At 42.2% G+C, this 24,179-nt stretch overlaps 2 protein-coding genes and 1 non-coding gene across 6 annotated transcripts in view; 1 reads left to right on the forward strand and 2 right to left on the reverse strand.

Moving 5' to 3' along the window:
- Nucleotides 1-1,944: 1,944 nt before the first annotated feature.
- Nucleotides 1,945-22,904, reverse strand: LOC127585893 (bromodomain-containing protein 2-like). Of its 4 annotated transcripts, none has more exons than XM_052043615.1 (13): nt 22,498-22,904; nt 17,770-17,912; nt 17,087-17,396; nt 14,766-14,903; nt 14,471-14,606; nt 11,155-11,375; nt 9,829-10,191; nt 8,584-8,712; nt 7,506-7,712; nt 6,758-6,981; nt 6,057-6,367; nt 4,587-4,706; nt 1,945-3,563 (listed from the first exon to the last, which is right to left on the reverse strand). In XM_052043615.1, the coding sequence occupies exons 3-13, from the start codon at nt 17,315-17,317 to the stop codon at nt 3,424-3,426; spliced, it is 2,220 nt and encodes a 739-aa protein (XP_051899575.1). In that variant the 5' UTR covers nt 17,318-17,396; nt 17,770-17,912; nt 22,498-22,904; the 3' UTR covers nt 1,945-3,423. The 4 variants fall into 4 exon arrangements, with proteins under 4 accessions (XP_051899575.1, XP_051899576.1, XP_051899574.1 ...); XM_052043616.1 differs by lacking the exon at nt 22,498-22,904 and adding an exon at nt 20,940-21,054; XM_052043614.1 differs by lacking the exon at nt 17,770-17,912.
- On the reverse strand, nt 11,523-11,662 carry LOC127586161 (small nucleolar RNA SNORD10). The gene has a single exon (XR_007958661.1). It is a non-coding gene; the product is annotated as a small nucleolar RNA SNORD10 (small nucleolar RNA).
- LOC127585963 (uncharacterized) overlaps nt 21,048-24,179 on the forward strand; it is a 29,222-nt gene continuing 26,090 nt past the window's right edge. Inside the window, exons 1-2 of the mRNA XM_052043718.1 lie at nt 21,048-21,262; nt 22,358-22,794. Coding sequence (XP_051899678.1) covers nt 21,048-21,262; nt 22,358-22,794 — 652 coding nt within the window. The remainder of the gene's footprint in view (nt 21,263-22,357; nt 22,795-24,179) is intronic.

Genomic DNA, 24,179 nt, shown 5'->3' on the forward strand with positions numbered 1-24,179 from the left:
TCCGGTTTCCTCCCACATTCCAAAGGCCTACAGGTTAGGAAGTTGTGGGTATGTTATGCTGGCACCAGAAGCATGGCAACTCTGCAGGGTGCCCCCAGAACACACTACGCAAAATATGTATTTCACTGTGTTCTGATGTACATGTGACTAATAAAGATCTTATCTTAGTTATGGTTACCATCACCAAAATGATTCCCCCACTGACATTCCCTCCACTCCAAGGTCCAGTAGTGTTCCCTCCCTCGTTGGCCTATCTTCAAACTGCATCGAGGAGATCTGGACAACTCAGATTCCACTCCGCTGAGCTCAGGAAAACCCCAGCTAATATTTGGGAAACAAATTCTGCAGTACAATAACATTTTTTATTGCATTTGACATATGCCTACATCTGTTCCTCTACCCCTTGTCTGCTGGGAGTAACAAAGTTTCTCATTTGTTTATAATCTCTACACATACAACCTTATGAGGAGCCTTCTCAGATATTCTCCTTCAAAAGAGAGGTAATGCAATCTTTGACTAACAGTGCAATACCTTCCCCTCACCTCCCCCCCCCCAACCCCATCTTACCTGAAAATTCTTAAATTTTCTTAAGCACTCGTTTGTTCTGCCTACTGGATTTGCTAACCACTTCTCCTCTAGGTGATTGCACCTCTCCATTTAAACAACTGCTTTGTGCCCCTCTTCCTCTACCAACTGTTATCAAGTTTCCAGTATTTTTCTAATGTTTATATTAAACTAAGATTTACTACCACAACCACTTTTTTTTATTCCACTTCTTAATGCAAAGACACATTTCACTATGCTTTGATGTACATGACTAATAAATAACTATCAAATAGTTCTGCCTTTCAAGGATCTGAAGTAATTTTGTTTCCCCTTCATTTTCAACAATTTATATTCCTTGCTAGTTTTCTCCCATCTTCCCTATTGGTTGTCAGTTCCTAAAACATTCTCAACCTGAGGTTTACTGTTGTCCTTGGCAACATCAAGTCTCAATCTAGCCATTTTAATGTGTTAGTGAAGTTAAAAACAAGTCATTTCTCAACAGAATGCTTTCACTGAAATGTTTGCCATTTGTTAAACCTTTTAATATGATCTCCCTATGTACCATTGCCAGCATGTCCTTCATATCTATATATTCAGATTAAAATGTACTACCGTCCTTTGAAAAACATCAATTGTGTAGGTCAATGGCTGAAGTTCATGCCTTTAGGAAATTAAACATTTTGAAAAATAAAATTAGACGGTGTTTCCTTAAAAAGCTTGCAGTATTCCTTCAGCAAGCTCCCTTGAGGTTACTCTTATTCTCACTTGCAAATTCCATAGCTTGAATGTATATACATATTTAATACTTTATGTATGCCAGTGGCTCTACTTCATTTGGAATTTGAGATTTGGCATGTCACCAGACTCTTGCAAACTTCAAAAGACGTAGAGAGAAGAGCATTCTGACTGGTTACATCACCTAGTATGGAGGCTCCCATGTGCAGAATTGAAAAAGGCTGCAGAGGGTTGTAGAATCAGCCAGCTCCATCATGGGCACAACCCTCCCCTCCATTGAGGACATCTTCAAGAGGCGGTGCCTCAAGGCAGCAGCATCCACCATTATGGACTCTCACCATCCGGGACATGACCTCTTCATGTTACTACCATCAGAGAGGTGGTACAGGAGCCTGAAGATTCTCACTCAACAATTCAGGAACAGCTTCTTCCCCTCCACCACCAGATTTCTGATCAGTCCATGAACACTACCTCATTATTCCTCTTTTGCACTGTTTTTATAATTTAGTAATTTTTATGCCTTGCACTGTACTAATTTGTGTAAAAATCTCAACATGTCAGTGATAATAAACCCGACTATGAATAGTGCTAATCTTAATCAGGTTTGAACTTTCACTCTAATGGCAAGCACCTAGTCCAACAAATCAATTTAAGAAACTGATGCAGCTTTAAAGAACATTTTTACTGTACAGCATTGAGAACTCAAGGTTTAACAAATACATTGTCACATACAAGTTGTTAACTGCTACATGAGGTCCAATTCTACAAATAACAAAAAAAAACAAGAACGGACTGTAGAAAAAAAAACTTTACAGATTAAGATAAAAAATAAAATTCACCTTTACATTAAGAAACATGCTTTTCAATTGTGCATCTTTATATATATACAATACTTGTTAAAATCTCACTCTACACTCTTGTGACCTGCATCAACAGGCACATTGGTTCAGTCTTTACAATATAAAACATAATTATTTTGTAACAAAATAAATAAAACACCACATAACTGGATGAAAAAAGATTAAATTTAGCTGTCAGCTTTTCCTGTAACCTTTGCAGAAATGAAGACTACAACTAAACTGTACACATTAAAAACAATTTCGCCCCTCCAAACTAAGTTGTGCAACTCAGTAAGACGGCACCAAGTAGAAGGATAACCAGCAAGACTATCCAGTCAGCCTAGTCCAAACCAAAAGAGGAGGGGAAATAAGATAGGCACAAAGCAATTGCTTACACACTGTGCACTGACCAACACCACCTTGGTACAGCGTTACTGCTCTGCATTCAAGTACTGGATGTGGAAAGAATAAAAATGGGCAGAGCTCAAGCCCGCCCACTCATGTTCAGTTGGATTACTGTTTCTTTTGCCCCCAAAAATGCTTCTCAACCAAACCAGTAAACTCAGTAAAAGCCAAGTGGCCTCTGGACAGTGGCCTTTCATGGTCAAGATGAAGCACAACCTTCTTGAACCATCTTAAAAGATGTAAAAAAACTATAACTTAAGTCTCTTTAAAAAAAAACTCAATAACTCCACTGAAGATAGCTGCATTGCATGGGTTTCAGAGTGACAGTTCAGAGACCAACAGCTTAAAATGTTTTCAAAATGGAAAAATACCTTCAAAACAAAATAAAACTGCTTACAGCGACTCTACAGGTGGGTTCAAAACTGCTCACCCCTCACATTGGATTCTCCACATGATTTTGCGCAAGAGGAGGACTCTAGGTTTAGAGGTTGCAGTCTCCTTTGACCTGGCCCAGTCACCTCAACTGAAGAGGGAAGAGGAACCAAGCAACAGCCTCAAGCACCCCATAGCACCCTCCCCCAACCCCAGTCCCCACTTGGCCCCAAATACAGCACACATTTTTGAGACAGACAGGTTATGAGATCTAGCTGATGTGTTACGGAGTGGATAATCCTCTACCAGGTCTGTCCTTGCGATGTATCGCATGTGTAGGTTTTTTTTCCTTTTTGTAAAAAAAAATCACATCAAACCATGTACACTGCAGTCAGTAACGATGGGCACGTGGGGACAGGATACCTCCCGACAGTCTGGTTCATACTTCTTCCGACCCCGCAGATTAGTTCGAACCAATCCTAAACCAATTTGCTCAAAAAGAAACCTGCCAGAGCATCTGCCAATTCTAACCAGAGTCAGAATCACTAGTGTCTGATGAACTCGATCCACTTGAAGTGCTACTAGTGTCAGATCCCGACGAACTGCTGCTGCTGGCGCTGAGGCGTGAAGGACCAGCTGGCTGAACTGGATCCGGCTTCTCAGTTGCTGCAAGAAGAAATCTCATTTAGAACCACAGAACACTACAGCACAGAAAACAGGCCAGTCGGCCCTTCTAGTCTGTGCTGAAACTTTATTCCTCTAGCTCCAATGACCTGCACTTGGTCCATAACCCTCCCGACCTCCCTCACCCATGTATCTATCCAATTTATTCTTAAAACTTAAGAGTGAGCCCACATTTACCACATCAGATGGCAGCTCGTTCCACACTCCCACCGAGTATGTCCCGTCCCCCCCCCCACCAATGTTCCTCCTAAACCTTTCCCCTTTCACCCTAAAGCCATGTCCTCTTATACTCATCTCTCCTAATCTAGGTGGAAAGAGCCTATTCGCATTTAATCTGTCTATATTCCTCAGTTTTGTAAACCTCTATCAAATCTCCCCTCATTCTTCCACACTCCAAGGAATAAAGTCCCAACCTGTTCAATCTTTCCCTGTAACTCAACTCTAAAGACCCAGCAACATTCTAGTAAATCAAAATAAATCTTTAAAGCAACATTTCTCACCAAATCTTCAATGATATTAAGTATTGATTCGCACAATGAACTGTGTAACCACTGGATATGCTAACACAACCTCACTGTGTAAAACTACACAATCCCTCATCTCAAGAATTTGGAGTGAATTAATGTGGGAAGAATTAAAAATGCAATTAATGTAATGGGCAATCAATGATTGGCACAGAACTCTGTGGGCTGAAGAGTCCATTTACATGCGGTATGACTAAAAAAACACTTAAATGCCGTCCAATGGTACTCTAACAGCCAGCCCTCTAACATCAAACTTTGACTTGCCAACTTTGCTCATGACTTTCACAGTAGGAACTGCTTGAAATATTAAGGTCATTTCCACTGGATCCAAACCAAGCAGTTCACCCACCTCAAGACTGCTCACCACGCACATCATAATTAAATCCCAACTGTATTTTGAATTAAAATTCTATTATGGATTACCCACTAAAAAAAGATTCAAAGAAGGAACATCAGACAAGTGCTGGACTAACAGACAAACCTTTCTTTGGAGGTTTTTTACTGGGATTCAGCTGGCCACTCACGTCCTGTAGGCGTTTTTCTAACTCTTTCTTCTTCTCCATAGCCAGTTCCTCCTTGGTCTTTCCTGCTTGTTTCTTGGCTGAAATATCAATGAATGCAACAGTTAAAAGCAACTATCAGGCTTAAAAGACTTACTTAATTCAAAGTATATGGACATCTCTCACATGGAAAACACATTTTTCATCCTAAGCTGCACTTAAATGGTGGTGACAAACTTGAGTCCTGCAAACATTGCAGTCCTACACTACTATGCAGAGTAAAGTCCAAGTGAGAAAAATATATGACAGAGGGAAGGGCATGCTATTATAGGCAGCAGCATTCTCATTCTCACAAGCCTACCTCCTTTATCCCAGGGAGTAGAAACCTTTGGTCTGGCAAGTGCTTGGCAAGAAAGACCTGGAGTTGCCACTGTTGTGGATGGTCCACAATGTAGCCCAATACTGGAGGAATTAATGCAGGTGGGGAGGTTAGTTATATCAAATGGGCTGCTTTGTCTTGGGTAGCATTGAGCCAAGGCCGTTGAAACCACACACATCCAAGTAAATGAATGACAATTTTGAGACGCTACATGCACAACAAAGATATTGGAAAGTCAGGGGCCAGTCTCTGACCTTTGGCAGGTTATAATACAGAAAATGGGATGGAACGAAAACCAAAACTGTTCTATCATATATTACACACTTCTCCGGCTTGGGAGATTTTCAGCTTTATAAAGAAAATGTTCAGCACAGCAAAGAGCTCTTCATCCTAGCTAGTCAATCAAGCCCAAAAGTGTGTTAAAATGCACAAGAATCCTCCCACCCTCACCTACTTCACTTATGGGATTTCTCTTCCTCCTTTTTTTTTGTCATTCTCTTAAATCAAAGCTGCTACTTCTCTTGAATTAAGAGCACTAAAAGAACAATTCATGTAAACAGTCCAAATGAAAAGAACATTTTCATACCCTAGTTAGACTAGACAATCCCGCAGAACCTCAATTTGAGGCCCTTAACTTTAAATACCAATACCCAAGAGGCCACTACAGGTAGCCCCTACATTACAGCCGTATGGATAACAGAAATTCGCCAATACAAACTTCACAAATTGCTAGCCAAAAATTTGAGATGTGGCACAAAATTCCATCTCACAAAAATTGGTAAAAGTATACAGAATTTTTTTTTAAATCAACATGCATTTCTTGACAAATGCACAGTTGATGTGGCTTCACATAGCTTTTAAACAGATTGTTTTATAGGAACGCACACAACCCCTTCTCGTAACGTGGGAACCACCTGCATTTCCTAACTTGTAAGATTGCAGTTGACCTGACCAGCAAATGCAATTTTCCATACTATCAATCTACAGTAACACTGACCACACACAAAGACAGGCTCAACAAACACTGGCCACAGAATACCAGAAACACCCAACCTGCAGCACACAGACTTACAGTAAGGTTTCCGAGGTTTCTTCCGTAAACAGGACATTACGTAACGTTCAAGCTCTCGAAGAGTGGATGGTTTAAGAGTTTCAAAGTCTATCTCAATCTCATCAGGATTGGAGTCCCGAAGTGACGGTTCCCTGGACTGGATGATGTGTACCACACGGCCAAGCTTGTCACCCGGCAGCTTGTTAATGTCCAAGCTCAACTGTCGCTTCTCATCATACGTCATGGGCCTGCAGTTGTCTTCCTCTTCAGAATCATAACCAGGAGGGGGTGGTGGTGGCGGAGGGGGAGGCTGCTTCGCCTTTTTGGATTGCCTGTGGGTAAACCCAAAAATAAAACATTAAACAAAGCCTTATCTACCAAGTAACAAAGCACACAATTCCTGAACCTCACCAATCATCGACAAAGCAGCTACCAGAGATCAGGCACTGGCACCAAGATATATAGTACAGCAACGTCAAAGAGGGGGACCCAAGTGCAATCACGAAATGCTGTCATCACCTCACTGTTTGGATTTTGGAACATATAAAGACAGCACCATGCAGTAAAGGTGCACAGTGTACTATATGGATCAAGTAATCCAACATTAATGCTTAATGTTTGCAGGGCTATCTTCCCCCCCACCATCCAAAAAAGGTAACATACCCAAATTTCAACACAATCCAGGCTAGTATTAACAGGCACAGTAGCTAGGTAACACTCACTTATTGTTACCACTCGAGCTGCTGCCTCCAGATGCTTTTTTTGACTGTTTTTTCGGTGCTGCCTTTGACTTGGATGGCTTAAGCAGTTTGTCCTCTTCATCTTTCATCTTGTGCTTCTCTTTCTTCTTCTTTTTGTCTCTCTTTTCTTTCTTGTCCCGCTTTTTCTTTGGTTTGGACATAGGAGCCTGTGAGAGTGCTGCTAACTGCTCATGAACAGCCCTTAGCTGCAAGAAGAAACATCATTCTATTACAGTCCATCCTAAAACAGAACTCGATCCTGCTGGAAGCAACCACAAGATCACCCGGAAGTGCAGGGTACAAGGAGGAAACATGCAGCATACATTAGAATCATTACAGATAGCTCCCATCCCTCATGGGCTATTAGGAAATAAATTTGAAGTGGCATTAAGAATGAAGAATCAGTGTCTTTGGGATATCAGAAAATTAAGCCACAGAGGAGGAGTGGGGTTCAAAAAATATTTGCAAGAGGTTAAATTCCTCAAGTTAATCCTCAAATTTCAAGTGTGGGGCAACGTAAAGAGGACTGCACTTTTTCCAGTTTCAGCTGAAAACCACACGTCATTCTTACAGCTAGAAGACCCATTACCCTCATTAGTAAAAGAGTGAGAGCTACCAAATATAGTATGGCATTTCAAACTAATTGCATATGCATGAAGAATTTTAACATCCAGTTGCAGGACACCTTCAAAACAAGCCTTGTGATTTTGTCAATAATATTGGTCCATACCTGTTCCTGTAGTTCTGCCAAACGATTAGCTCGCTCTTCCTCAGAATCATCTGAGCTCTCAGTGTCCGATGAGCTCCCACTACTACTGTTACTGGAAGAATCAGATGATGATTTAGACACAACAGGAGGAAGAGTAGTTGGTGCAGGTGGGGGTGTGAATTCTATAGGCTCATCCGGCATCTTGGCAAAACGGAATTCAAAGACGTCCTGAAACAAGAATAAATGGGAATTTTTAAACCAAATGACTGAAGAGCAACAATTAAAGACTCTTAGCAGCTTGTGGGATGCTATTCAGTCAAGAAATGACAGCTGCAAAGACGACGCAAATGTCTCAAGTACATGCAAGATGCCTACAAAGTTAAAAGGCTTCAGATAGCTAGCCCAAACGGAGCAAAGGACGAAAGGAAAAGGAGGACTAGGAAGTATATGCATTGGTAAAAAGGGATATTTTCAGTACATCTTTGAAGGAAGGTAAGTGAGCAGCAAAACAGATGCTGAGGAGGGGAATCCCAGTGACAAGGTGGCTGGTAGACCAAGAAGATAGTTGTGCTGGATTGGGCACGCAGATACAAAATGCATGAGATTGCAGAGGTAGGAAAAGTCATGGTAATGCAAAGTATGGATGAGCATTGAAGATTTCAAAATTAAAACCAGATGGCAAAAGGCTGCTGAGAAAGACCACCTTGGCTGCAGAATTCTGGTTGACAGAACGCAAGTGGCAGACTTCACCAAATGCAATAAACAAATCGATGCCTCGTAGGTTTGATTATTTAAAAATAAATGTTCACAGTCTAATCAAGTGAATGCTAAACCTTTAAGTGCCGGGGTTAAACTTCATTCAAAAAGCTGAACTTGTTGCTCATGACTGATCGGCTGGGCATTTCCAGCCGTTTTCATTCCAGCATTCTCAACATCTGGAGTATTTTGCCTCTATGCTGAAGTGGGTTATTTTGTGTTCTAAAGCCGGCAGGCCATTATACAGCATAAAAGGAAGGCAGTCTGCATTACATAGCAGCAGCAAATCAGTTTATCAAACTTATTAAAACACACATCCCTCTCACACCAAAAGTGAAGGTACCTGCAACTTCCTGGCCATGGCAACCACATCATGATCGGGTGGGTTATACTTGTAACAATTCGAGAACATTAATCTCACATCAGCTGCAAATTCCTGTGCATCCTGGTATTCACGCTCATCCATCTTCCTCTAAGAGGAAAGATATAGAAGACATTCAACAAGCTGCACCACAGCAAGAAAGTACAGCTTTATCTGCCAACAGTGCATTAAAATAGAAAGTGATTGGATTACCCATCTCTTCACTCGATGGTTGGGAACCTTAGATCATCTTACACAGAAAGCCACAAGTTAACAGCTCTGGAAGTAGAACTCCAATTAACTATTGTAACAGGTAGACAAATTAAAAATAACAAAATATCCACAATTACTCTCACATTTTGGCAATTATCAAGGGTACCAAAGGGGAAAATGGCACTAAAACGATTAATACATCCCTTAGTTATGTTCTGATGTATAGAGAAGGCCCAGAACTAGGTTGTCAGGCCTTCCTTACAACATGAAACAGCACAAAGTTATGGGGAAAGAAACAAAAGGGCGAGTCTAAGTTTCAAGGAACACCAGGACTCTGCCATGGTGCTGAGATTCCACAAATTGTTCATGTCTAAACGTTCAATTTTTTCCCGTAGAGTTTGTTTATTAACGCAGGAAATACACTAGTTTCAATGGAGATCAAAATATATGCATCTCCTAATAATGCTACCTTAATCTAAATATTTATGGATCAGTGACTCTTCTAGTCCTGCAACTGGTGTTAGCGGTTCATTTGGGAAATGTTGCAATGTCCAAAGCCAGCAAGAGGATCTGAATAAGTACTTGAATGTTTAGTGTACCTGCACAGGTAAGCCACTTAAGCTCATGAGCAAACAAATGTGCATACACCCTATCCAAGCAGGAGTACATAGCTAACAGCACAGCAGTGTGCTGTGGAGAGATTCAGTTATAAGGTACAGTGAAACCTGCATTCAGCAGTCACCTTTCAGACTGAAGGGAAAAAAAATGTCGATTAATCCTGAAGTTCGTTCCCTTAAAAATTACTAGTTTCTTTTTGATTTAAAGAAACAACAAATGTTGCCTCAGTGGTAGAAAGTTGCTTACGGTGGGAGCTAGACAATTAATTCTGTGAGAAAAGCCCTTGGTTGAGAAATAGCACCATGAAGACAGGAACCAGTTTAGCGTACAGGTTTCACTGTATCCGAGTATAAACAGTATGGCGATTAGAGAATGCGTTGCTTGGATGCAACATACTTTGATAGTACTCAGGTCCATGGGATGCTTGATTATATCATGGTAGTCATGAAGCCCAAGAGCTTTGGCATCCACAGGTTTATAAAAGGGCCAGGCATATGCTGCGTGTTTCTTTGACAACAGCTCTTTCAAGATGCCATTGCAATACTTCAGCTGTTCACTCAATTTGCCTTTCTTCGAACTCTGATGCTGCTGGGAATCTGGCAAGTCTTTCTTTGGTGGTTTGATTGGTCTGCCACTCTCACGTCTAAGTGGAATCTTTGCAGCCTTGCTTTCAGCTACTGATGGAGAGGACTCGCCACTTGTGGTGACAACTGAAGTGGTTGGGGTTGTTGTATCTGCTTTCCTCTTCACTCCTTTCTTCTGCAAGGAAAAAAATCTATTAGTCATTGCAACTACATTCTCTCTCAATGCCCAAGGCAGCAAACTTTTCACCAATTGCTCAAGTCACAGTAAGCTAGGCACTAAAATTGAAGCAGCAAGCTATAGACGTTTTCAAAATACTAGCCTATACATTGCAGGCACAAAACTGATTCAAGTCTACAAGGGACCCAAATACACACTTCCCTTAACAGGTTCCAGATCACAAACTATGTTAAGGGATTTATAATAATTAAAAAGGCCTTATTATCAACAATATCATTTAAAGTTTCCACTACCATTGTTCTTCCCAACTTTAAGCTCACCAAACCATGTAGAAGTATTAAAATGTACATAAACACCCAGTGAAAATAACATTTCCAAAACCTCCAACCAGTTGTGAACACAAGTCTACCTCAAACAAAAGACAAAGCTAACTACTGACAAAGGTGGTTAATCTATTCCTTTAGCAGGTTAATCTACTATTTGCATAGTTTGGAAAACATATACTGGACTAGGTAATTAAAAGCACCATAGACGAGACCAAACACCTATTTGTTGCAAAACACAAAAGCACTCATTTGATTTCCATTCCCACATCAGGGCAATATATCTGGAGTAAGGTTACTGCCCATGACACAATCAACAACAATCACCTCAAAGGCAGTCCTGATACTTTTTTGGGAAACTGGTTAAGTTTCGAATGCCATGATAGTCAGGGAGTGGGAACTAAAAAAAATTATTTAACATTCAGCTAACATTCTAGTTCTTATAATAAGAATAAATTACAATTACCACCTGAATTACTACTGGCAGTTCATTTTCCAACATCCCTTTTTCTTAACAAGATACTAAATCAGATTATATGCAGAAGGAAAAACTACCTTCTTCGCCCACCTCCACCCCTCCCCCCCCCCCCCCCCCCCCCCCCCAAGAGTATTTTAAGCTCAAAACAGTCCTACTTACCTTTGTGACAGGCTGTGCTGGTGGTGGTACTGCCAATGCAGACTGAGGGGGTGAATGTGAAGACTTGTGTACAATTGGCGTAGATATGACTGAAGTCTGAGACACTTCAAGAATAGGTGTGGGTACTTCTGGTGTTGGAGGAGAGTAGGCAGTTGGTTGAGACACTGAGGATACCATTGGGACCTGAGACATGGTCACTCCTCCTGGAACAGAAGGCACCCCTGTGGAAAAGAACCCATTAGTACTGAAAAAAACCTCACTGTAATAAGAGCAACTATTTATTGGATACATTTCAAATTGATTTCAACCCCTCCCCCACAAAATAAATGTCTTTATACCCTGCCTCTATTACTAAAATGGGCAACATCCATTTTCAGAATTCAAGGCATGATCATGTTCCCAGAATCCTCTGGTAACCAACATCACTTGGCGACAAAACGTCAGCAAGGAGACAGTTGCAAGATAAACCTCTGGGATCAGTTGACACGCATGTGTTCATCATAAAATGGTACAGTGCAGATTCCCTTCCCACTTTCATTCAAGTAAAAATTCTATACTGGATTAAATACAAATCTTGGGCACAGAAAAGATGGCAAAACTGTACAAATGATCACATTTGACGTATCTGGATGTTTAATGCAGGTAGCGAAGGATGATTTGTGATGCCTGTTTGTCCACAAAACAAAAAAGATCAGATTAAAACAAAAAAGACATTCAGTCTCCAATCTCAGTAGTAGTATTCTATGCACAATTACTACCAATCTACAAATCCTAATGAAAAGTCTGTACTCAACATAAATTATCAACTAAAGCAATCTTAAATAGATTGCAAACTGACAATTTGGTTACAGATAAGAATGTAAAAGGTTCTGCCTTTAATTCCTGTAGCAGCTCATGCAGGCTTAAAGCTGCATTTAAAACTAAGCACCAAAACACTAAACAATGTTAAATCCAAAATAAGAACTGCAAAAATAACAAACACTCATCAAGCTGGAGTGAAAGTTAGAGACTCTTTGATATACAAGGATGCAGCAGCAGTATTTGGACAATTTACTCCATACTTCAGGCAGAGCTCAAGAGTGTGGTGTCAGAACAGGGCTGGCATGTGCAGAAGTATACACTGCAGGAGAAATGTAAATGAGATAAAGGACCATGTTCCACAGAAACAGGACCCATATGGTACAATGCAGTCAAACCAACAAGGAATCACGCCTACATTATGCTAAGGGAAGGGGCATTTCAAATCAGATTGAAATGGTATTGAAGGAAGGATCTCAAGATCAATTAACCAATAGGCAAGAGGTTATGCTTATCAAGTGCAAGGAGCCAACCTAAAGAATAGGGCCTAAAGATGATATCTCTGGACTACCCAATCCACATGCAAATTGACGTAGTGATAGATACCATAGCTAAGAGAAAAAAAATACAAACAAAATGTCAGAGTAGGATAAGTGTGACCCAAGTGTTGGAAGCTCCTTATACAGAGTACAAGAAATAAAGTGAATAACCAGTTCCAATTTGACTTGGGCTAAGAGAATATGACAATGCAGTCATTAGTAATGGCTGGGCTGAAGTTGCCTGTTTCTATGTTGTGTGATTCTATGATGCTATCAAGACTTAACTAAAAAAAATAAAGGGAAATGGTGAATGAGGAAGCTGGTGGGAAATAAGGGGTGTGGAAGTAGCCTCTGAATTAGATTATGGTCTCTCACTAGAGGTAATTTGAAGAACAAGCACACAGTGGAAACATGGGTAGAAAAAGGATTCAAGACTCGTGGAAAATGAAGATAGCTCCCCTAGTAGCAGCTGTAAAACAAAGGGCTCTCTAACTGCAGAGATTAGACCTGTAGGTATCAAAGGCCAAGTGGTTTCAGTGGGTAATTTTAACTTTTACATAGACTAAGATAGTATGAAGCAATGTGATAACAAGCAAGCCTGACTTAACAGCTGGACAATGCATGAACATGCATTGATGCCCAGTTCATATCCTCAAGAGGCAGGAGTTCCAAAACCCAACAAATATCCAAGGAACATCATGAAATTAAAAAGCAAAGGGCAGCACAGATGCTGACATGTAACAGAAGTTCAAAAAGGTAAAGTAATAAGAATAAGACACTTGCAAGGGTATCACAATTAGCACAAAAAAGTGTTTGTATCAGGAATGTCAAAATGGACCCCTTGAAAATAGAACTCTGACGATGCAAATAAAAATATGGACATGACAACAGACATGTTGACTAATTTAAAAAAATTTTTTTTTTTTATTTACAGTGTGGTAACAGGCCCTTCCGGCCCAATGAGTCCGCACCGCCCATTTTAAACTCAAATTAACCTACCCGTACATCTTTGGAATGTGGGAAGAAACCGGAGCACCCGGAGGAAACCCACACAGACACGGGAGAACGTACAAACTCCTTACAGACAGCGGCGGGAATCGAACCCCGATCGCTGGTGCTGTAATAGCGTCGTGCTAACCGCTATGCTACCGTGCCGCCTATTTTGCTTCAAAGATTCCAGACATCCCAAGAATACAAGAATGGGGGCTGTGGCAAGGACTCTCAAAAATTGAGAATCTTTTATTAAAGAATGACAAATTCTCAGGAGCAGATGGAATGGGAAGCGACGTATGCAGGTTCTGTTGATTTCAATCAGGGGACATTCTAAGCAGTACAGAAAGTAAATGGCATAATAATTATACATATTGACAAAACGACATCAAACGAAATTTAGCCTAAATGTGGGTAACCTTGCACTGGAAAAAGGCTTCGACGATAGTTTCTAAATAGCGAGAAGCTAGATTCAGTTGGAGTCCGAAGAGACTCAGGGGGGTCAAGGTACAGATTAAAATGTTACAGGTCCAGAAAATAATCAAATAAGCCAATAGAAGGCTGGCCTTACAGGCCTGGAACACAAGCGGGTAGAAGCTACGCAAATCCCTGGCTACACCACACGGAGTACTGCGAGTAGTTCTGGGCATAACACTTCAAGATGGACATATTGGCCTTGAAGGGAAGTGCAAAAGACTTATCAGAATGACTCACCAACTTAAATTGTCAAATCACAAAGGAAAATTACACAAATCAGGAACACATTTTATAAGATATAGATGTTTAAGGGGAAAGCTGATCAAATTTTAAGATAATAAAATGAACTGGTGTAGATAAAAACAGAAAGTGCTGGAAACACTCGGATCAGGGAGTATCTGTGGAAAGAGAAACAGTTAACGTTTCAAGTTGAAGACCGTCAGCTGCCACTGTTGCCAAGTTTATGCAGAAAACCAAAAAGGTACTGTCCTATGCTACTGTGTTGGTCTTACCCCCTGTTTTGCGGCCTTTTGAATGTTTTGCTTTTGGAGCTGGTGTTAGTTCCACTTCCTCCTGGGGCATCTGTGCCACCTTCTGTAGAAAAAGTTTCTCCAGAGTCTGAGCCATCAACACAATATCATCCGTAGGCTGTGAACAATAGTTAACAAAAAATTACACCTCCCAGGAAATCTCTTTGTTAACAAACATCACACCAGACTCAGAATGTAACCAAACTAAATTTAATCCTCTAATCTCAAATTAATAAGTGTTAATGGAGAGCTTCAGTGAATAGGAAAAAATGTTTACCTTGTTATAAATGTAACAGTTAGTAAACATCGTGTTGAAGTCTTGCATGCACTCACTGGCACTCCAGTAATAATTATTCTCTAAACGCTTCTTGATAGTACCCATGTCCATTGGTTGTTTGATTATCTTGTGGTAATCCTGCAACAGGACAATTAAACATTTGGATGAAGTTTTCCAAACATTACACAGTTTCAAGTACAGGTAATTATTTATATCTATTCACGGTGCATGAACACTCATGCCAACAGCATTTTCTATCCATCCTTAATTGCTCTCCCTCAATGAGGAGACAGTTAAGAGTCAGAGTCACATTGGATTAAGTCAGCAGGATGTTCTTTCCCCAAAACAGTAGCAAACCAGATGGGTTTTTATGATAATCCAGTAGATTCATGGTTACTCAACTTACTTTATTAATTGAATTTCAATACCCAGCTTTCACAGTGGGGAGTTTAACTTGCTTCTTTGGGTTCAATGTAAAATAAATCATGAAAATCCCATCTAGGATTCACAAAAAGTTAACTCTAAAACTTGCTCAGTGGTATCACCCTTATTGTGGGTGTGAATCTATGCATTTGAGCACATTCCCAAGCAGACAATGCAATGTACTTACTGAGCTCAGCCTAGGAGGTGCTGCTTGAGTGTGGAAATCACAATGGTGCTTATTCAAAGAGTGGGGAACTATTTCCCATGTCCTAGCCATAGTGATATGCCAAAACCATTGATAAATCTCAAATCTCAGCTGTTTCTGTAGGAATTAAACTGACCAGTGTTTTTGCGCACAGTATTAGTAACATTCAAATTTCCTCCGCAAACTACTTGAAAAATGCTACATTTAAAGCAGCCTAATTCAAATTAGCAGGCAATTTGAATTGAGTATAACTAACATAAAACTTTGCCTGTATTGCTTATCCACTCATTCAAGTATGGCTTTTTTTAAATTTCCCAAGTGAAATTTGTCAGGAGCACAGTGTATATGCAGGATCACATCAAACAAGAACAAATAATTCAGTATTGCAGGAGCTCAACAGCATTTCCTGATACAAATTTAAATAATGGAACACAGGCCAGAAATTATATTTGATTTTGGTTCAAACACAACCTTACCATAACGAAAAATTGGATGCAAAGCCAATGGGAAATCTGAGCCAGACTCAACATTAGCAGATACATTTTCAAAGCAAACCCGATGTATCAAAAAGCATTCAGCATATTACAGCAACACCAATACAGTCCATTCACTATCATGTTGACAGGAACTGTTTTCAGAAAAGACAGCATGATCACACTCCCAAAATGCTCCAGGAATAAACATCAATAACAAAGCATCTGCAAGCAGTCACCTGATGAGCTCCGGGATCAGTTGACACAGGTAACCATGAAACAGTGCAGTTTCCTGCCCCAATGGCAACATATTTTAAGGAAAATAAAGCCTGATATTATATATGCAAAATAAAGCCACCTTTTAGTTGAGCAAGACCATCAATCCCCAAAGCCACTTTATTCTCCATATAGTTAATTAGGTGGCTCACTGGAAATAGTTAATTGTATTGCTAGCACAGGCTGACGAGTTTTTTTGGCATCTTAGCTGGTATAAATATAGCTTCCTTCAGGAAGTGGTCATGCCGCAATTCAAAAAACCGTGGGCAGGAGGAGGATGGTGACTACCAGACAAAGAAAAGGGCAGGAAAGTAGTTCAGATGATTTCCCATACCACCACATCACCCATCTCTCCTCTCAGTTCCTTCCCACTGTGGCAACACAGGTGGCTCCAGGAAAGAGGACAAAAGTCATATGAAGATTGGAGTTAGGGAGCAGTCAGGCCATTTAAAAAAAGTACTTGATGTGTAGTGTACTTGAAGAGCCATAAGCTGCAAGGCTACAAACCCAATGCTGGAAGACAGGATTAAGTCTGCTTAGCTCTTTTTCCAACCAGCATGGACACCAAGTGAGAGGGAAGTCATCACAGGAAAATGTAGGGGTAAAGCGGTTGAGTGGAATCCTGAGAGCTGGGATACTTGATGGGCCAAATGGTCTCCTCCTAGGACATAAATTTTCTAAGGCCCTTTCTACACTTCTTGTGAAATAGAATTTTATTTATGATGTTGCGTTATGAAGTTGCATTGAGGGACACTAGGCACGAGAGAAATTGAGCCAGTGTCAACATAGCCATTACTTGGCTACCCCACAACAAAGTTATAAGCTCTTGCCTCTACTTTCACTTAAAGTAGCACACAGACACCGCATTTTGTTAATTTACTGTATAGGAATTCACCATATATCTCACACAGTTCACAACTTGCACAGAGGGACTTCTCACTCACCGGGAGACTGAGTTTCACTGCATCCACTGGCTGGTAGAACGGCCATGCAAACTGATGCTTCCAAAGGGCTTTCATGAGCACTTTCTGCATGTACTGGACCTGGTTGGTCATTCGACCAGGTTTCTTAGGATTTGATACCTCTGGTGGAGGAGGACTAACAACAAAATTGTTCTGAGAATGAACAGAAGTAGACATGGCCATCGTGGGACTCTCAAAATCTTCATACAGCATAGATGGTTTGCGGATGCGCTTCCCAGACCCTGGATCACCAGACAGGCCTGTTATCCCATTACCAGCGTCCCCCTGCAACCTTTGATTTAACAAAAGAGAAAACACACTTAACACTCACTGCATCATATGCCCCAATATTACAAAACTGCACAATTGCATCTACACAACACATGGGTTCTATGGTACATTTAATCCACAGAGCATTGGGTTCAGATGATTGCTTAAAAGACTCCAGACTATTCCTCTGCTTACTACTTTTATATGGTAAATTTATTTTGCATTTTGCAGCAGGACGACACATGAACATTTGAGACCCATTATTGTAAAGAATGCCCAGGCATGCCCTCCCATCACCACAGTTAACTGATAATATCCTGATGGAGACACTCCAACCTTACTAATCGCATAGTGTAATTTACAAAAATAATAAAATAAAATAAAAAAATACCAACCACTAGGAAACCAGGCTAACAGTTGCTCGTTTGCTGAGGATCCCCTATAGAGGCAACTACTTAAAGGCCTGGCTGTAGATCGTCTTCTCTGCCGTCAGTACTGTTCAGTCCTGATAATTCTAAGTTCGTCATGGGAAATTTTGCTATAAGAAACAAAAAAAAAGCAAAAAAAGGTATACAGAAGTTCAAGTGCCTTTTTAAAAACAGCATTCAATTTGTCAGTTACACCCAGAAACAGAATCCATTTCCAGAACTATAGGTTAATAAACAGTGGCCAAAGGCCTACTTGAGGACAATTATAAAATCAACACTGAACATTATTTACAGTAACCAAGCCAGCAACCAAATCTGGGGGAAAGAACAGATGCAATGCTACTCGAGATGCAAATCACAAAATCAAAACTCCACACTTCAAGGCATCCATATTAGTGTCACATGATCACCACGTAGTTCCACAGACAGAAACACTTACAACTGTGTTCCGGCATGAAATACCTCATACCAATTTCTCACCTCTCCTTCCCTCAGCATGGCCAGCAGATTCCCACAGTACATGAATACCAATGTCTTATCAAGTTACTCAGAAACATTAACTCTTGCAATCTGATAATTCCTGATTATTTATACATCCTCAATGCTAAATGTTTCAACTACAAACAATGATTGCAAATATACCCTTAAGCTACTCTAAACCAATGGATATAAATTGCCTAGAACTACAAAAACAAAATGCACTGGCAAGCACATTGATCCAATTTGTTTGTATTATTATGCCAGAATGATTCTGCTACTTTTAAGTCACTTTAAAAAAAATCCATTTCAATCTCAAATCAACAATTCAGTAGTCACACCTTACATGAACAGTGCAACAGTATTCATGTGTGGTAGCAAGGTGACAAAGGTAAAAGCACAATAATGTTTCGAAATTATCCAATCACTATCAGCTAATAGTATCAGCAAATAACTAACCCTACCAGCACATAAGGATCAGAACAGGAGCAACACATCCAGATGAGAAAACAGCAACTGCATGCAGTTAGCAGAGAACAGTAATTGTATCCAACAGATGCAGTAGTCTCTAAGTAGCCTGAAAATATAGAAATAACAATAGGAGTACACACTAACACTTAAAACCAGGAAACAGAAGTTTCACTCACTTGCAGATTTACAGGATTTGTTTCTAAAAAAAAACAAGGTTTACCAAGATAATGGAATAATCTGACTAGCTTTTTACACTTTATATGATGTCCATGGATCAAATCAAACCAGCTCTTATTAACTTACAGCAACCACGTCCTCTGGTAAAGGAGGGAACACTTGGAACAACCCACTAGAGGCCTAATAAATAGTACTGCTGACATATATCCTCAAAGCTGACCATCAGCCCAGCAACATACCTTTAACTCAGTGGCTTGTTAGTAACCCAATTGACTTAATACAGTACAAAACTTCAGCCAACAACCACAGAAGCAGAGAAATTTTTCACCAAAACCAAGGTGTTAGTGTAGTTTGTGACCACACAGACGACACAATTCAAACTTCCCACTAAACGCTAGAGCTAATCCCCAATCCCATTTTACTTTCTAAAAAAAAGGAGCAAGTTTCCAGAACTCAACTGGTAAGCATGAATGAACAGCAGTAGGGCAAGAATAAAAATGGAAACAATGAAATATAGCAAATATGAATTAAAACTTTTGATTTCCACTGGCAAATACAGCATGAATCATCATAATCCCTCAGGGGACCCTGGCAGAAAGTGGTAACCTCAGGCCAAAACAGTCACTGACGTTGCAAATCTAGGGTAAATAATGCTTGGAAAATATACAACTGAAGGTGGTTGGGAACTCCCTTATACAAAGAATAGGTTCGCGTCAGCTCCCATTCATTGTCCTCTTTTTGGAAATGAGAAAAGGTGAAAGCATCCAATTAAACATTTGCTTTTTTCAGGGAAAAAAAATTAAAAATAGCATTCCATGGCATTTGGGCATCACAACTGGCCTCAGTTAAGAGCAGTACCACGAATACTGGCATAAAAACAAAAGAACATCCCCACAGTAAAGACATGCATACAGTCCAGATTTGAGACACTATTCCATAGCAGAACGACATTTGATGTGCCAGCACACGCCCACTATGCTACAATGACACTAGACATTTCCACATGGCTACTTGTCCGGGAGCCCCTCCCTCTTCCCTTCAATAAAAACATCTTGTTCGATTTCCACAGAAAAAAGAATTTTCTGTTTCATACCTGCACTACATACAAGATTGCATCAGCCATTACAAACAATACAAACGAGTATCAATTGAAATGGGGCTGAAATTTGAAAAAAATCCAAATAAAAACAAAGCATGACATGACAGTTTGATCATTTTTAATTCATATGTCAGTACAGTGCAAATAGTTTAACAGTGATACACCACCACATTGGATTCCCTTTCATTGAACCCATCAGACTAAAATCTGTGTACATGAACCCATGCGTTGTGCTAGAATAAATGTATAAAGCTGTGTATTCAGATCAATATTAAACAAAGTACATGCAGGGCTGGCAGAAGGGAGACAAATATTAAATGTTCAATTAAATAGTTTAAATGGCTCCTATCTTTTCTTGTCTTCATGTCAGCTTTCGAATTGGAAAGCATGATCAAGCACAGGACAGAACTTCTGTAGCTCAGAACTTCTGTAACACAATAAATCCTCAGAATGCATTTTTTTTAAAAAAGCCTGACCGAAAGAATAAACCGAGTCATTTCTGAAAATAAAATACCCAGAATACAAATAGTCAGAACTCAAAGCCCCAACATTTTGGAATTGTGGTTAAAAAAGAAAACGGTTAAAACTACACATGCAGAACGGAGAAATATTATTCTTTTGGACAGACTGCTCCGTTCAGATAAATCGAAATAGTCTTGGAGATGAATGCTACAATTTATTGATTGTGGTATCGGCCCTGGCTGAGTGATCGCACTGCCCTGCATCCCAGCCCGGATGTGTACTGTATGTATACTGTTTGTGAATGGCAGAAAATGGCGGCCCCGGCTGCCGGGCCTGCTCCAGCTCCCTGGGTACTCTCTCCGCCTCCGGGATTTTCTGCCCGTTTGCCCTTGCAATTCTCTTCAATACTCCGTCCATTACACGGCCGAGGATCTGCACTGCTCTGCCGTACCTGTCGAGCCCCGGATGAGTGGCCGTTTCCATCAGATGCCGCCTGATTGCGCGTCCACTCGCTCTCTCTCCACGTCTCTCCCTCTCCGCTTTCGGCACAAAAAAGCAAATGGCGCCGCAGCGCTCCAGCCCGCCTTTTTATAGCCAGCGCTTCCCGGCGGCCGCCGCTGATTGGCCGAGCGCGGCAGACGGCCCGCCCGTCCATCACACGCCGCGCACGACCATTGGCCGCGAAATGTCATGTGAGCGCGGGGCCCGGGGCGCAGCGGGCCGGGATTGGAAAGCGCCACCGAGTCACGCGGCCGGCCCGGTGGCGGGGGCGGGGCGAGGGGGGAGGGAGGGAGGACGAGTCAGCCATTACACAACAGGGAGGGGGGAGGAGGGAAAAAACCGGGCGCCTCCGCCCGCCTGCAACTGAGGGGGTTTAATAAAGAGAGATACAGGAGGGGCGGGGAGTTGGTGGAGAGGTGGGGGTTGGCTTGATGGGGCAGGAAGGCGATGGGATCATGGGGAGGGGGTTGGGTTGGTGGAGAGGGTGGGGGTTGGCTTGGTTTGATGGGAGGCGGGGGGTTGGCTTGATGGGGAGGAAGGCGATGGGGGAGGGGGTTGGGTTGATGGCGGGGAGGGGGAGGGCGCCCCACCCGGGACTCCTGAAGCGGGCACTGTACCCGGGAGAAGGGTAGGTGGGCGCACCCGATAGAAGGAGCTGCGCTCCCCGGGGGACTTTGCATCGCCATAGGAGGGGGTGGGGGGTGAAAGATAACGAGGGAGGGAGGGAGGGAGGGAGGGAGGGAGAGAAAGAAAGAAGGGGGTGGGGGGAATGTGTGGTGACCGCCCTACCCGAGGAGGCCTAGAGTCTGACGCCCGGGCGAGGCGGCCATCTTCGGCAGCATTACACAGCAAAAAAATATAAAGAGGGGAGAGGACAACCCGCCCACACCCCGACCCGCAGGGAGGCGGAGGCGGCAAGGGTTGGGGCCATCCACACACCACCCCTCTCCCTCCCACCCTCACTACTTCCAACCCGCCACCTCAGCCACGGGTGCCCCGAAAAGAAACCCCCCCCCCCTCAAAAGCCGAGGTGGGGGCGGGGGTCGAACCAGGGCACAAAAGGAGAGGCTGCTGCTTCTCCTCCCCTCCCCCAACAGCTGGAGCTTGGAGCCGCCGCCACCGCCGTTGGTTCGGAGGAATTTACCCCCACCCCCCCCCCCCAACCACCACAATCCCCTCATTTTAACGGCCACAAGGCTTTAAAATGGGCGATTTAAATTAGTTCCACATTTCCTGAGGGGGGGGTGGAAGGGGGGGGTATTTTTTTCTCTCATGTATATTTGTGGAATTTTCATGAGGGGGAGCGGCCGGCCCCCGCCCGAGGTAGTTTAAGGCCGAGGGGGGTTTGGCGATTAATTTTAAATTTAGTTTGAAATCCTGCTCCGGCTTCCATTTCCTAACGGCCGCCGCTCCGCCAGCTCGACGGCTAATTGGCTACCGCCGGTCACATGACCCCGCAGCCTCCCCTCGCCGACAATTCGCCCCCCGAAATCAAACCCTTTCCTCACCTTCTGGCCTGCGGCCGCGCTGCCGGCGCCTCGGCCGCGTTCTCTCCCGTCCCCTGCGTCGTGCCCGGGTCCGGGAGCTCGTTTTTAACCGCCTTTTTTCCTCCATTTTCCGCAAAATGTTAACAAAGAAAATCTCCGGCTACGTCAGCGCTCGCCCCGCAGGCGACCGCCCATTGGCCGCCTCCGATCACGTGACGCGCACTCGGCGTTTAAACACTTTTTTCTTCATCCCCGTCGGCTTTTTTCCGGCTTTCTTCCCTCAAAATGCAAGAGTAACATCGCAATGCATCGACTCCCGTGAGTATCAGGTCTGCAGCGGCGGCGTTTACATGTTCTTTAACCCTCTCGGGTGTCTCGACTGTGATGGCGGCTTCGGGTTAATGTCGGCGTGGTGCGGCTTGGTACCGTACTGCGCATGCGCAGAGAGAGGGGGAAGGGAGCGGGCAGGCTGTGCGCAGGCGCAGTACCCCCTTCCCTTGTCCTCATGGACTTGCTCTCACACCTTTGTTTCTATGTTTAGCAAGGTTTAGGGCTGTGCATGCAACCCTTTCCGGCAAAGTTAGGAGCAAGGCACAGATCAGGTTTAGTGCAGAGCTGAAAGTAATTTATAAAAACTGCACACAAAGAGCAAATGGTACATTCAGCACCTGTAGTGCCAAAAATATTGCACTAAAAATGTCTGACAAAGCAACAACTGTTCAGGAAGGATGGGACTGAAAGGTATATTTTGCATCAAAGCACATGCCAACTGCTGTTGTAACCAAAATTGAACGTTATTCTAGTACCTGATTAGTGTAAATTGAGCAAAATCAAAAGCCATAAACTATCAATGTACAATTTTAACATTTAATATCTGTGCTGAATAAATCAATAACAGCCAAGCCAAGGATGTATTTGGCCTGAAACCTCCATTTCCCCTTTCCCAAAGTCATTTAGTGACTCGTGCAACAGCAGCTGCAAACATGCTGAGGGAATCAAGAATGGAACTAAAGTCATTGATGAGATTCACTACCTAGTGCTGATTTCTAAATGTAAAATCAATCAGAGTAGTTATGGATATATATTTTAAATTTTAAATTTTTAAATTTTATTTACAGCGTGGTAACAGGCCCTTCCAGCCCAACGAGTCCACGCTGCCCATTTTAAACCCAAATTAACCTACCCATACCTCTTTGCAATGTGGGAGGAAACCGGACCACCCGGAGGAAACCCACGCAGACACGGGAGAACGTACAAACTCCTTACAGACAGCGACGGGAATCGAACCCCGATCGCTGGCGCTGTAATAGCGTTGCGCTAACCGCTATGCTACCGTGTCCGCAATAGATGTGGTTGCTGGTGAATGTTCATCATGTGGTTAGGTTTATATGTGAACAAAATGATGGGGCAATCATGTTGGACCCTAAAACACTCGAAGAGAGACAGCAAAATGGTTACAGCATAGAAAAGGCCATTTAGCCCATTGTGTCTGTACTGGCTATGTGTAAGAGTAATCTAGCTGGTGCCTCTCTCCCCAAAAGCTTCACAATTTTTTTTCTTTCAGATACATCCAACTCCTTTTTAAACAGTACAAATGAATCTGCCATGCAGTGCATTCAGACCCTAACCACTCAGCGTGTTTAAAAATATTCACAAGCAACTTTTGTTTCTAATTTTGCTGTATAACTTATGTAATTTCTTGT

This window comes from Pristis pectinata, chromosome 34, assembly GCF_009764475.1.
Source record: "Pristis pectinata isolate sPriPec2 chromosome 34, sPriPec2.1.pri, whole genome shotgun sequence".
Lineage (NCBI taxonomy): Eukaryota > Metazoa > Chordata > Chondrichthyes > Rhinopristiformes > Pristidae > Pristis > Pristis pectinata.